At 35.2% G+C, this 15,485-nt stretch overlaps 1 protein-coding gene across 3 annotated transcripts in view; it reads right to left on the bottom strand.

Moving 5' to 3' along the window:
* LOC106872780 (large neutral amino acids transporter small subunit 1) overlaps positions 1-15,485 on the bottom strand; it is an 83,980-nt gene that overhangs the window by 10,492 nt on the left and 58,003 nt on the right. For all 3 annotated transcript variants that reach the window (XM_014919880.2, XM_052972682.1, XM_014919879.2), the window contains exons 4-10: positions 12,314-12,439; positions 11,544-11,643; positions 10,825-10,869; positions 9,616-9,739; positions 7,366-7,469; positions 4,428-4,524; positions 2,000-2,149 (exon numbers count right to left, since the gene is read on the bottom strand). In XM_014919880.2, coding sequence (XP_014775366.2) covers positions 2,000-2,149; positions 4,428-4,524; positions 7,366-7,469; positions 9,616-9,739; positions 10,825-10,869; positions 11,544-11,643; positions 12,314-12,439 — 746 coding nt within the window. The remainder of the gene's footprint in view (positions 1-1,999; positions 2,150-4,427; positions 4,525-7,365; positions 7,470-9,615; positions 9,740-10,824; positions 10,870-11,543; positions 11,644-12,313; positions 12,440-15,485) is intronic.

Here is a 15,485-nt window from a genome sequence, read left to right as displayed (position 1 = left end):
AAGAATAAATAAAACAACTGACAACAAAAGATTGGCAAATCCTTTGAAATGTTTTACAGTTTATGTTCATTCTTATTTTGTTGCTCTCACCCTTACACATATATATCTCTTTTATTATTATTATTATTATTATTATTATTATAATTATTATCATCATCATCATCATCATCATGACAACAACCAAATCCACAGCATTACTATTCCATAACCAGCAATTATAATATAACAAACCACCTACTACTGAGACCACTACCACTACCGATGCTGCCACCACCACCACCATTGCCGCCGCCACTGCCTGTCTGCTCATGAAGTCTATGTAGTATACACAAAAGCTCCACTTTCAGTATTTGTAATTCCACCTTGCTACCATCTGAATGGGGTATAACAAGTACCTGCTATCTCACCCATTCTTTTCAACCTTTTTACCTACATGATCTTTCAACACCTCTTCAAAATATACGTAGTCTTATACATAGATGATATCACACTTGCATCTTGCTACTATTTTTCTGATACTTTCACACAACAATTCCTAGACTACATTAATCACACATAGAGACCTGGCTTCAAAACAAGAGATTGAGTCTATTCTTTTCTTGTTTTATGTTACATTTTGGGAACAATAGCATCATGGGCTACAAATTTCTAAGAGGTCAGATACTAGTTCTGTTGATATACATTGGCAAAAGATATATACATACATGCATGTATGGGCACACACACACACACATACATACATACGCATGTGTGTTTGATGGACTTTTATGCAGTTTCTATCAACAAAATTTTATTCACAAGGTCTTAGACAACTCATGGCTATGACAGGAAGACACTTGCTCAAGATGCTGGAATTGAATCTGTGATAACATGTTTGCAAAATAAACATTTTTAACTGCAAAAATCATGCCAAGGCTTGACTTAAAGTTGTATTTACCAAATCCATTATCTTCATTCTTAGTGACAAACAACCAACAGTAATACATTAAATCTATCAATGATTATGCTAGTCTTGCCTGAAGCCCCAATCTTTCTCCCCCCACCTAATGAACTCAGAGCAGTAAACAATGTATCATCACAGGCTCTCTGCAGATCACATCCACAGACCAAATATATACACAACAAATATAAATATTGAAAATGAAAGCCCATCTGGAATAGAGTTTGTTGTTGCAGCAAACTTTAGCCCTGACAGTTGACAATCTTTGTCACAACATGAAAAAATTCCACTTCAAAACATAAAGACATGTGTATAACACTTCAGAGTGCATTATAACATCCTAAAAATATTATCTCACCTATTCACTCCAGATAAACATAATGAGCTGCACATACAGAAATAGATTCATGGTGGTATAGTTTTACATATTGGGTGCACTAACAAACATGCTCCAATCTCTAGCCTACAGGTGTGCTGTCTCTTTTTTTTTCTTTCTATTACTATTATAATGACCTCTGTTCCTTGGAGTTGGTTGGCCTTATACCTCCCACACTTAGGCACCCCAAACCACTCATCTCATCACTTCTCATCACCCCTGTTACATTCAATTTACTCCCCAACCACCAACTCCTACACTAACCACTAAGCACTGTCCTTCCCAGAATATCAACCTTATGGAACCTTCTCCCTGCTCATGTCTTTCTTGCAGGTTTTGGTTGGCAACAATTTAAATGGAATATTAACAGTGCCAGGTTTATTGGTCACTCAAGGCCTATAAAGATTATGGGCCCTGTCCCTCCTTCCAGAGTCAGTATGTAAAAGAAAAAGTACAGTAGCTGATTTATATTTTTATAATGCATCCTAAAAGTGAATAGAATTATAACAGAAAATGAGGAATTGAAACTAAACTGGCATAGAACACGATGAAAGACAATTGTGATGATATTTAATTTATGACCCTATTCAAAGTTTCTAATGAAATTTAAATGCATGGGTGCTTTACATGTTAGAAAACAACACTCCATATTAACTTCAGAAAGGTTCATGCCTGCAACTTACCTTTAAAGGTCTTGGTAGATTAGGCTTTGTGTATCGCAAATAAACGAGGGCAAAAATGGAGAGCCCCACTGAAAGCCACTGGACAAAACTGACATAGTTAATCAATGTCAGTACATCATCAGAAACTAACATGCATAACGACAGAGTTCCCTAAACAATAGAAAATTTGAGAAGGAAATTATCGATTAAGTACAGAAGATATTAATAAATTCTGATAAAGAGAATTATATTTATATAAGAATTAGCTCATAGCTTGAATGTTCATGATTTTCTCCATATCAAATTTAAAAAATACATTATGTGAATTTTTATAATGATTCAAGTCTTGAAAATATTTACTACAATAATGTGTCCAAATACATGAAGTGTGCCTTAGGTTGGACTTCAATTTTCTGTAAGCCAATTATATGGATTCTGGTTGGAACTTTTTCTTTTCAATCACATCTTTAATGCTGTTGGCAGTGTCATGAACATAACAATCTCCTATTTCTGCTCTAAAATCTTTAACACTAACAGCTGCTGTCATTACTTTGGCGAGAAGGATAGATTCAACGAAGCACATGATGAAAGTGTACAGCAGTAGCCTGGGTATTTAATGAGTTTATTTTAAATAACGGCAATATTATGAAATGTAATTAAACATGTATTAATAATGGAAGAAATTAATATCTGCTGTAATTAGGTTTCATCTTTTAATTATTCTGTTAGCAAGGATAAGTGGTCGAAGAATTATACTGTGATATATTCTTGATGTAGTTTGAAGCATTTTAAATGGCATGCAAATGATACAATTATAACAGTTATGTTAATATCTGCTTTGAGGTCTACAAGCAAGAGCTGGTGGGGTGGATGTGTATGACCCTGTGATGGATTGTCATCCCATTAAGGCAGAAGTTTTGTACTATGAGCCACTTAAATGACATGGAAATAGGATAAACTCTGGCCTATTAGTGTCTATGGCATTTAAATGACTGAGAGAACAGGATGTTTTTTTGAATGGGAGATCCATCACTGAGTCAGACACCAGCTACTGCTGATGATATTTGTTTTCAATTGAGTGGATTGGGACAACATAAGATGTACCTTGTTCCAGTCCAAAAATAAAATCCATGATCTAACAATCATGAGTTCAACACCCAAACCTCAAGGCTAGGTACCCTCACTATAATAGCAGTAGCACTTATTATTATTAGCACTGTTCATTGTACTGGGTTATGCTTTTGAATTTACTTGTAGTAGATCTCTAGCAGATATGTCTGTTAATTCCTTTAAGATATCATTAACTTATTTCTTCCTATGCCATCAGGTTAATGAATGACTCTAAAAGCCTTTATTAATAAGTGTTATATGCTTGTCTTGGAATTTTCCTTGGAAAATACAATGATGGTTTCTTATTACTTTGTTAGGGTATTTTTACAAGACACCATCCTGAGTTAGTCACATCTGCCAGGATACTCAGAATGTAAAGAGCTACAACACATAGTGCAAAGCATTTTGTCCAATACTCTAGCAATTCTGACAGTCCACCACTCTGAACTGGTATCTTAATTTATCAACCCCGGAAGGCTGAAAGGTAGAGATTGGGGAATTTGAAGTCAGACAGTAAAGAATCAGAACAAATTCTGCTAGGTATTTTGTTCATGGCTCTAATGTTCCAGTTAATTCACAATTTTCCTTTAAAAGCACAGAAAATAAAAGAGTTTTCCATTGGACTGTGAAGAAAATATGAATAAGAGCTGTAAACTGAGTCAACATATAATAATGATATTTGTAAGAACGTCCTGGAAATGACTTCAAACTGCATCCAATAATGGGGCTCTGGTCCAGGAGTTCCAAGGTTTTGAGGAATGTGAAACCATATCTTAGCCATTATTGTTCCTAGGTCCTGTGACCCAGAAGTAGTGCTTGTCAGGATCCCAGGGTTAATTAGCCTGTAAATAGAAGTCAGTTCTAAATATGAGAATAAACAACCCCAGACTAAATCACAAGTGGCCCCTTAGAGGCCAAGTACTTGGTAACCACTTGAGTAGTACTATGTTGAAATCATGGGAAGCAGCATGGTGAATGTGAACTATTTTGGCAGATGAACTTATTGAGTCAATGGTAAATATCACTAGATGCTGAGTGGATGAACAGACAACAAACTGTGAACAGCCAGGATCAACAAGTCCAGTTACTAAACTACCGTTATTACCTGTAGTCATGGTGTGTAAAGTGACACATAGTTATTGAAAGACCAAAGTTATTTACTTGTTGGTCTGGATAAGTTGCCAGCTGGATGATGATTTGTTAGAATATATAATTTTATACGTGTTTGGATATCAAAGAATATTTCAGTCTTTTTCCAGAATCTTAATGATAATTTTTGTTAACTATTTCTAAATGATTAATGAGGAAATTTGTTAGCCAGATAAACTAAATGACCTACTGTAAATAAAATGGCTGGAAGTGGTGTGAGATTTTCGAGGTGTATCATGGCTAATAATTCTGGAAGATGGCCTTTCCGGGCTCCAACAAAAAATAATCTGAAAAGAAGAAACAGAAATATTTGCATAATGGGGATAATTTTTCAGGTTGAACTGGAAATAATTCTTTTAATAACAAGAGTATGTGAAGTATATGCTTGTATGCATGCATACATACATACTTGCATATGTACAAATGTACATACATACAAATGTATATACATACATGCATACATACGTACATACATACATACATACATATGTACATACATACATACATACATACATACATACATACATACATACATATGCATCTGGATTAAACAAGACTCCTTGTACTCCTTTAGACAGATAAACCATCTGCAGTATTTTTGTTTTTTAGGCAAGTATATTCTTTAATGGTTTATTATTGCATTTACCAAGTATTTATGAAGCTGAAGAATGTTTCCAGAAAATGTGGTACACATTCCCTACAGGTAAGTGAATTTAAGCTTATAGACATCTTACTGATATGAAAACGAAATACCTGTTGGACTCTTAGACTCATATTTTAACCCTTCAATACTTTTATACAAAAAATAATAATGATAATAATTGGTGGAGGTAAAAACTAAAATCCACATTGATGTAACCTTATTGTAAGGATATATCTAAGAAGACATGTATTTAACAGTCATTTATCCTCAGAATACTGTCCAGGACAAACACTACATTCTGAAGTTTTTTCCCAGAATGATATTTATTCAAGAAATGAGTGACAAGAAAATTATACCGTAAATCCTTGAGTATAGTCCGCCCTTGAGAATAATTCACAGGGGATTTTTAGAGGGCTGTACCTCTGAAAAACTTAAACCTTGTGTATAATACACACCCCTTCTCTAACTTGAGTCAAGAAGGTCTATATAACATCCTTGGTTTGTAAACGTATATACAGTAACGTCCTTTATTATTATTGTATATATAACATAATGCAAACATGTAGGTTTTTTGTGCACTTTGTTTGCAGAAAATAAAGAAATAACAGTAATAACGTCAGTGAAAAATAAATATTAAGTAAATTACCTTTACATATTTGTCACTTAGAAAATTTTGCTTAGAAAATATTTTTCATTTTTAACCTCGTATATAGTACGTACTAGAAATTTTGACCTTTAAATTTTGGGAAAAAAGTGTGGATTATACTCGAGGATTTACGGTATATCCTGTGTACATTGAGTAGAACTTAAAAAGTGAAATAGGATAGCTCTAAATATTGGTTTCCCATTTTGGCATGAGGACACCAATTTCGAGAGAGGGGCTAAGTAGATTACATCGACCCAATATTCAATTGGTACTCATTTTATTGACCCTGAAAGGATGACAGGCAAAGTCAACCCTGGTGGAATTTGAACTCAGGGTGTAGAGACAGATAAAATGTCACTAAGCATTTTGCTTGGGATGCTAATGATTCTGCCAGTTTGCCACTTTATAAACATTAAATATTAGAATCACAGAGCATTGAATAATTTAAAATCATGAAATAACAAAGCCAGCAATGGTAGAATATGTATGGCATAGAAATAGAAATATGTCCCTACAGTATAAAATTTTCATTATAGATCTTGTCCAGAGTTAGCCTGGGGTTAAATATTGGTTTTAAATTTTGGCACAAGGCCAGTAATTTCAGGATTGGGGGTAAGCTGATTACATTAATTCCAGTGATCAACTGGTACTTATCTATCAGCCTCAAAAGGATGAAAGGCAAAGTCATCTCAGGCAGCATTTGAATTCAGAATGTAAAGACAAACAAAATGCTGCAAAGCATTTTGCCTGGCATGATGACAATTCTGCCAGCACACTGCCCTCCTTGGGCTAAATATTAACGACAGAGGATATAATGATATCCAAGAGAAACAAGTATTCATTTCATGCAGCAAACTTCTATACACTATAAATTATCTAATTTGTGATCACATTCCACAGTAACTGAATCTAATTTTAACAATACTAATTTTATCAACAAAAGAATATGTAGGAATTTTAGCAGGGAATTCAGAACTAGCTGATAGAAATCTAGCCTATATCAGTACTCCTTTGGTGGGTCATTGTTCTCTTCTTGGTGAAATCAGTGAAATTAAATTGCTTTTGTAACTGGTAAATTATATTTTTAGTGTTGCCACATCACAAAAGATTTTAGATTGAACCATTTTTCTGGAAAATAGATCCTGTTTGTTAATTACTATCCAAGCCCTTCCTCAATATAGGTTGAGTTCATGGTTGATAAATAGGGGTGGGGGAAGCAGTTTGTCTACAAGAAAATAATGAAGATATCATGAGTGACAGGTGTCAAGTGTCTCAAGCAATAATTAAATAAATGTAGTGGAATATATTATAACTAAAAGAAATTCATGCTTTAACCACATAGGGAAATAAAAAGTCTTAATTTGAACATTGCTTAACCAAGTAACAGTGGCTGGAGAGACATGCATTACTTTATGATTTGTGAGTGAAAGTGTGTCAGTGTGTTTGTGCTTCTGTATGTGTATGTGTGTGTGTGTGTGTGTGTGTGAGTGTGTGTGTGTGAATAATTTGATGTGTATATGTGTCTGTGTGTGTATGAGACAGAGCTCATGGGAGGGACAAAGTGTGAATGCCAGAGAAAGAGAGAGAGGGAGAGAAAGAGAGAGATAATAAGAGAGAGTGTGTATGTGTGTGTATAAGAGAAAGAGTGTGTATGAGATAGAGAATGTGTACCTGAGTGTCTGTGTGCATGTGTGTAGATAAGAGTATATATGCATAAGTTTTAATGACACCAAAATGGAATTTGTGCTATTTTTAATATTTGTCTGTTGGGTATGTACATGTGTGTGTGTGTGTGTGTGTGTGTGTGTGTGTGCAAGCATGCGTGCATTTGTGTTTTACCTGCCAGAAGTAAAGAGCATTCCATTCACTCCTCCAAATGTTGACAAAGCCACAAATATTGGAACAATCCAAGACATTACACCAAAGAGTCTGTTTCCAAATATCTGGAAATTAAATGAAATACAAACAAATGTGTAACAGGAAATTTAACTGAAATTATTTATAAGATAGATACAAAGACACTTTTATTTTATAAGTATGGTGCAGGTGTCGGTGTGTGGTAAGAAGATTGCTTCCAAGCCATATGGCACTGGACTCAGTTCCACTGCATGGCATCTTGGAAAAGTGCATTCCGCTACACACCCCAGATGACCAAAGCCTTGTGAGTGGATTTGGCAGACAGATCTTGAAAGAAGCCTGTCATATATATATATATATATATATATATATATATATATACTATAGTAAGAATGGATACATAAGGGTGGAAGACCACACGAACAATACCGTATATCAATTTCTGTAGAATAATTATGTTTTGGATCGTAGTTGAAAGCTGACCTTTTCTAAGTCGCCTTAAAAGGTGCAACTTTTTGTCAAATGTATTCACCCTATCTTGATGAAGACGCTTATGTCTTTCCTCTGAGGACAGACAAATTCTTGCAGCAACTATTTGCTGCTGGTTTTTTTATTTCTCATCTATCACTGACCTATTGTCTTGTTGACAACTCTGGCAGCTTGTCTTTGTCTTGCATCCTTTAAACATTTTTTCTTTCCTTTTTTGACTTTTGGCTCCTGCAGATTGCATTTCGTTGACATAATTGCTGTAACTGTTTTTCTCTTGTCTCTTGTGACTCATTGGCCCTACATGCAGCAGCTCTCCTTCAGTCATTTTCATGTCTTTGATGCCATTGTGCAGAGGTCTCTAGTGACCCTACTGTGGCTACCTGTACTCGTCTTTGCTTCACTGTAGAATCTACATCTATCCCCTCTCCTCTTGTAGAGAGTGAAAACATTTCTTTTGGAAACATTTTGTAAATTAAAATTTTTGAAAATTAAAACATAAACATATACACACGTAAAAGCACCCACTACATACACGTAAAAGCACCCACTACACTCTCTGAGTGGTTGGCATTAGGAAGGGCATCCAGCTGTAGAAACTCTGCCAAATCAGATTGGAGGCTGGTGTTGCCATCCGGTTTCACCAGTCCTCAGTCAAATCGTCCAACCCATGCTAGCATGGAAAGCGGACGTTAAACGATGATGATGATGATGATGATGATGACATGCTGTATCAAACAGCATCTCTTTCTCTCCTGATTTCCCCCTCTCTTTGTGCAGGCTTTCTTTCACTTTCACTTATAGAACATACAGTATCAAACATTAGCGTCTCTCTCTCTCTCTCTCTCTCTCCCACTGTCCCTCCCTCTTTCAACTTCTCCTATAGAATCTTGCTTTCTTTTTCTGTTTCCTTCTCTCTGTCTTTTTCTTATTCTGTGTTTCTCTCACTCACACATATTCTCTCACCCCCTGTAATAGTTCCTCTCTTTTAGTCTATGTTTGTTTATTTCTCTCTCTCTCTCTCTCTCTCTCTCTCTCTCTCTCTCCCTAACTCACTCACACACATTATTTACATTTCTCCCTCTATCGATAAACGTTGTGATGAATGAGGTAGGGGAGGAGGAGAAATAAAGAGTCACTTCCTCACTTTGCTTCTCTGTTTCTTTATTCCCCCCTCTCACTCCCTCATTGGCATTATGCACAGACATACAAATACACAGACATCTGCTAATATATATAGATATAGATGTGACCTTGTCGTCGTTGTTGTGGTATAAAATGCTGTTTACGATAGTTGACTTATAGAAAGATTATAATGCTAAATTTTTGTAATGCAAAAATGTAAATGAAAATAAAGTTCATTTGGTATCTGAAAGATTACTGAATCTTTTGATACCCCACACATCAAAATTGACAACTAAGTTTTCAAATGCTTAAATAACATACGCGCACACACACAAGCTGTGTATTATATATATGGATATATAAAGCTGTAGAAATGAGTTGCAATGTCACTAGTGCCAAGCTGTATTGGCCTTTACCTTTCCAACATTGCTGGCATGGAGAGGGGCGACAGGTATGCATGGACGACTGCTGGTCTTCCATAAACAACCTTACCTAGACTTGTGCCTCGGAGGGGAACTTTCTAGGTGCAATCCTATGATCATTCATGACTGGAGAGGGTCTTTACCCTTACACACACACACACACACACTTTATTATAGAAATAAATTAGGAATTACTTACCACACCAACTGCATTTGAATGAAGTATTTCAAAAGGAGAGACAACAGTGAAGTAAGCTATATTAACCAACACAAAGAGACCAGTTACCAATGGAAGTGAGATGTAGATAGCTCGGGGTAAATTCCTTTAATGAGAAATAATTATCATTAGGTATTTCAAAAGTAATAGATATTACTTAACAATATTCAGTTGGAGAAAAATAAGTTAATTCCATGTTTTGACTTCAATAAATCCTAATGATAAAGTGAACAATTTTCTCTTCTTCATTGCAATAAAACTGATTCAAGTAAATTATAAGAATTAACAATAAATTAAACAATGTTTTCTCTTAATTACTTCTTTAAGATCTATTTATTTTGGTTTTGCAATGTGTGCAGTCAAGGCTATGTGGTTAAGAAGTTTGCTTTGCAACCACGTGTTTCTGAGTTTGATTCCATTATCTGGAGCTTTGGAAAAGTGTTTTCTAACATAGACTTGGACTGACCTAAGACATTTGAGTGAATTTGGATGGACGAAAACCATGTGGGAGCCAGTTAGAGAAATTGTACCTGCTCTTGGACAATTGCTTTCTTGTTCTTGATCTGGACATCAATGTTTTGAAACTGACCTATTTTCAGTGCTGAGTTGCTGAAGCAGAAATATTGTTATAGCAAATGTTCTGCTCAGTACCACAGACTTGCTTGTCAATTGCTTGACCTTAACCACTTGAGCATGTCCCTTAGTGACTGACAATATGTGCATCTCTGATAATGAGCAGAAGTGGTGGGAGAGTATTATAGTCATGTGTTGAGAAGTTCGAATAAATATCATAACAAACGAAAAGTTTGAAGGAAATATTAGCCATTTTTCATACTTTTTAGGGGGTCAGCAAATAGAACAGTTGCTATTTAAAGACAAAAATCGTGTTACATAGGGTAATGATTTCTCACATATGCACAAGCCACAAGTATGTAAAGAAAAGGTGCCACAGTCAGCTGATCAATGTTTGCAAGGGTTTTGTTTACTGTAGCAGAGTTTGTGTGCTGTTGCATACAGATAATGCAAGCATGTGGAAGAGTCAGAAAGTTAACTAGATATATCTTAAGCATGGCCACAGTCACATGACTGAAACAAATAAAAGAGTAAAAGAATATCAAGTTAACAACTAAAAGCCAAATGAAAAAAAATAATTTTCTTTTTTTTGGTATTTTTTAGAAAGGAAAATATTACCTGTAAGGGTCATCAAGCTCTTCTGTGACAAAATTCAAAAAATTCCTGAAAAACAGAATCAGCAAATTAAAAATTTATTTTGTTTAATATACTAAAACAGAGTTTAAAATAAAATTGTATAGAATTTTAAATATAAAAAAAAAAATATGATAGGATTAATTTAAATATCTACATCACCACCACCACCGTCGTCGTCGTTGTCATTGTTGTCATCATCATCATTGTCGTCATCATCATTGTCGTCATTATTGTCGTTGTCGTCATCATCATCATCATTTAACGTCAGTTTTTCATGCAGGCATGAGTTGGATGGTTTGACAGTAGCTACCAAACCAGAGAGCTGCACTAGGCTTCAATTGTCTGTTTTGGCACGGTTTCTATAGCTGGATGCTCTTCTTAATGCCAACCACTTTGCATAGTGTACTGGATGCTTTTTACATAGCACCATACCTAAGTGAAGTCTTTTAGTAATATCAGTTTTTAGTTTCAGAGTAAAAAACTTTCATATCTATGAAAACATGACTTCCTTAACCTTACAAAAATATTCAAGGACAGCTTGTCATGATTACATTGTTAACTATTGATACGTGACATTTTGGCCGATGTTAACAGAACTTTTTGGTTGATTTATACTAGGTGTAGCTTCTGCTTAAAAAAGTGGGTAAAAATATTTTGAGTCTATAAAACTATAAAAATATATGGTTGAGAAAAATGCATACCATCCAAAATAGGAGTAGAGTCCAGAATAAAATGCCAGGGATATTTTTGTTGCACTCATACTTGTGCCTTCAAATGGTTCTTTAAAAAACTGTACTTCACCTAAGAAAGAAAATAAGTTACTGATTTTTGAGAAGAAATATGTGAAGTAATTTATATTAGCAATTTATTGAAACAAACCAACATCAGAAAACATATATTAAAACAATAATGATGATGCAGGAAATATTTTACCTATGTTTTTACAAATGTATACCTTCCTAACATTATTTGCTCATCCAGCATATTGAGAGTAACATTTGTCTTCACCTTTTCTTGACAGAAGTTATGTAAAATCAGTTATATTAAAAAAATGTGTTGGCTTAGTTCATTAATTGCTCAGACACATGGCCTTTGATAGTGTTTGAATGAGATTAAATGAAATGAATTATAGTTAGTTGTGTAGTTAAGCATTTTGCTTCATAACCATATGATTCTGAGGTTTGATCCTAGAGCAAGGTCCCTTATACCAAAGCCTAGGGTTGATTGATGTCTTGTAAGTGACATTTGGATATCTTTTGCTGATGTATATTGGTGAAAGATATAAAGATAGATAATAAAAATGAAAAACTGGTACTTTTTGAATGAAATTCCTGGTGATATTTGTTTTATGCCATGTTGCACATATACTCCCTTGTTACTCTTGCTATCATACATGCAATGACTGGATCTTTGGACAACACTATTTGTCACCAAGTGAAATATAAAAGTAAATAATTGATAATCGACTTACCTCTACCAAGCTGGACTACACCAGCCACTATGATTATCACAAGAGCCAATATTTTTGCTGTGGTGAACAAATCTTGTATTCTCATTGCTGCCCGCACACTCAGTACATTGATAATTGTTAAAATGCCTGAAAGTAGGAGAAAACAATTTGTTAATTGAAATATGGTATCTAAATAAACAAACAGCTAAAAAATATGTTTGGGACATATTTGACTTGTATAAAGGCTGTATTCACTGCTAATTTGCCATGGACAACCTTTCTTGTTTTATGCACTAGGTGTTGAAAAACACCAATGATCATATCAAGGCACGCTCTTTTGGCAGAACTGTGAATACATTTCTAACTACCTGGCTATCATCAACTCTGTGTACTGCAAGAGAGACAACTCTGAATTGTCTTCAATGTCTAAATACTGTTTCTCTGTATCACATATCAATCTCACCACAGTACATGCTCTAGTACTACACCACACTACCAAACAATCCACTACACTGTACTTTGCCACACCACACTGTCCTACACAGTACATAACAACATTACATAATACCACATCATTATCGTACTAAACCAATCATATCACATTACACAACACTAAACTGCATTCTGTGCATTTCACTACATCTCACTGCACTACACAATTATTCACTACTGCAGTGCTATACCCCAGTATGTCACAATGAACTCAATACAATATCTCAAGGCTGTGTGGTATCAATTTTAACAAGGTTTCTGATTCCATAAAACTGAATGCAACAACAAAAACAACATCAGATATAACTATAACACTAAGCCAAGCTGATAAAGGAGCTTCTATATGGTTCTTTCAATCTGGTAGAAATAGCAGCCAAATTTCCCTCAAATTACAATCTACCAGCTTGGAACAGGTAGGAACATTAAATAGCAGTCTTAGATATACAGAGACAGAATGGTGATGGTTGGAATGCTATTGATCATGGATCTGTTCATTCAGAACTGACCTGGGGCTAAAAAAACCTTAACAACAGCAGCAGCAACAGCAATTTTGAGAAAGTTGACTGAGACAATGACAACAACAACAGTAATATCTACAACAACAGTAATATCTACAACAACATAATTCAAATATGTGTAACTGTTGCAATATAATGGCATTGACCACAGTGTGCTGGAATAAACATCATTGTCAACTGTTACCATGCAGAGGTGGGTTTGCAATCAGAAATTCCTTGTATAATGAGAATATTTCCAGGCCATCATCTCAAATTATAATCATCGAGGAGTAGAGAATGATTATTTCCCATCAAAAATGAGTTATAACGGCTATTAGCTATGTAGGAATCAATATTTTTCTTCATACCGAATTGCAACTAAGCTAGGAATTATTCATCAAAATGCTTCTTTTTTTTATTTTTGTTTCTCTGTTTTGCTTCCTTTTTTTTTGTGTGTCTTTTGTTTTGTTGCTGCTGCAATGTCTTCATTCTTTCTTTACTGTGTCTCCCAGCCAACATCACTGAAATCAGCTAATTTAAAATCAGTCAACATTTAATCTTAGTTGATCTTTCTGAAGATTATATCAGCAAAGTTTACACAGGACCAGCTTCTTTTGTTATTCATGAAACAGGATTTTGCTTCTAGAACTTGCAATGTCATTGATGAAACAGCGACGTGGGTGTGTTGTGATAGAAAGATGGTGCAGTTGACTCTCAGAACTAAATATAACTTTTCAAATAACCATGACATGGCGCCTGGCCATTAGCGAAAGAGTTGTTGCTTTGTTACAATTTACTTTCTGTATTTCTCTGTTTGTTTTCTCAGTTGATTTAATATATTGATTTATGTGTTTTGATTAAAAGACACTTTAAATTGCAACAATTTCATATCTAATCAAATGATATAATCAGTGATAATTATATAATTGTCCAACCCATGCAGGTATGGAAAAGTGGATGTTAAATCGATGATGATGATGATGATGACAAATTAGGGTAAGTGTAAATGATAAATAAAATAATGAAAAAGCAGAAGTAAATTGGAAGAAAATATGGTAACATCTTGTCCTTATACTATTATAACTTATCTTGATTATAATATTATTGAAATTACTGCATTTATAGATATACAGAAGTCGCTTAGGATGGTGTGACCTTATATATCTATAAAGGATGACCAAGGCTGACCTATGCATCATCATCATCATCATCGTCGTCGTTTAACGTCCGCTTTCCATACTAGCATGTGTTGGACGATTTGACTGAGGACTAGTGGACCAGGAGGCGACACCAGGCTCCAATCTGATTTGGCAGAGTTTCTTCAGCTGGATGTCCTTCCTAACGGCAACCACTCCGAGAGTGTAGTTGGTGCTTTTACGTGCTACTGGCACGAGGGCCAGTCAGGCGGGTACTGGCAACGGCCAAGCTCGAAATGGTGTATTTTACGTGCCACCTGCACAAGAGCCAGTCCATTGGCACTGGCAATGATCTCGCTCGGATCTTAAGTGGATTTGGTAGACAGAAGATAAAATAAGACTATTGTGTGGGGGTGTGTGTGTGTGTATTTGTGTCTTATATTTATATAGAAGGATGCTGATTTTTCTCTGTCTGTCTGTCCCTGTCTGTCCGTCTGTCTGTCTGTCTGTCTGTCTGTCTCTCTGTCTGTCTCTCTTTCTCTCTCACACACACACACAAACACACACAGATATATGTATATATGGCAAGTCCTGTAAACTATCAGACTATAGAACTACCTCTGCGAGGACTTAATTTCCAAGTAGTATCTAAGACTTGTATGTTTGATGAAGTCCATTACTGTAGATGCTTCCACATTGAATATGTCAATATACAATGTATGAAAAAGATGGGATGGTCATAGTTGGAAGACTTCTAATTAATACCAGAAAGGTAAAAAGGTCTTATTGAGTAAAGGATTTGAATTGGAATTGTTGGTGGGAGGAATACAACAGGAGGCACCAATATGAAATATGCATTTTTGTTTTTCTAACATCAGTGCCATCTGCACCAAACATAAGAATTAACATAAATAAAGAAGTAATGGCCATGTACCCCAGAACTGTTTTGATCTACAGGGTTTAGTGTATTGTTCACTAAAATAGAAGGTAGAAGAAGAGAAGGAGGATGTGGAAGAGGTGAAGGAAGAGGAGAAGGAAGAGGAGGAGAAGGAAGAGGAGGAGAAGGAA

This window comes from Octopus bimaculoides, chromosome 1, assembly GCF_001194135.2.
Source record: "Octopus bimaculoides isolate UCB-OBI-ISO-001 chromosome 1, ASM119413v2, whole genome shotgun sequence".
Classification (NCBI taxonomy): Eukaryota; Metazoa; Mollusca; class Cephalopoda; order Octopoda; family Octopodidae; genus Octopus; species Octopus bimaculoides.
Note: the sequence above shows the minus strand (reverse complement) of the source record. Positions and strands in the feature narration are given on the sequence as shown.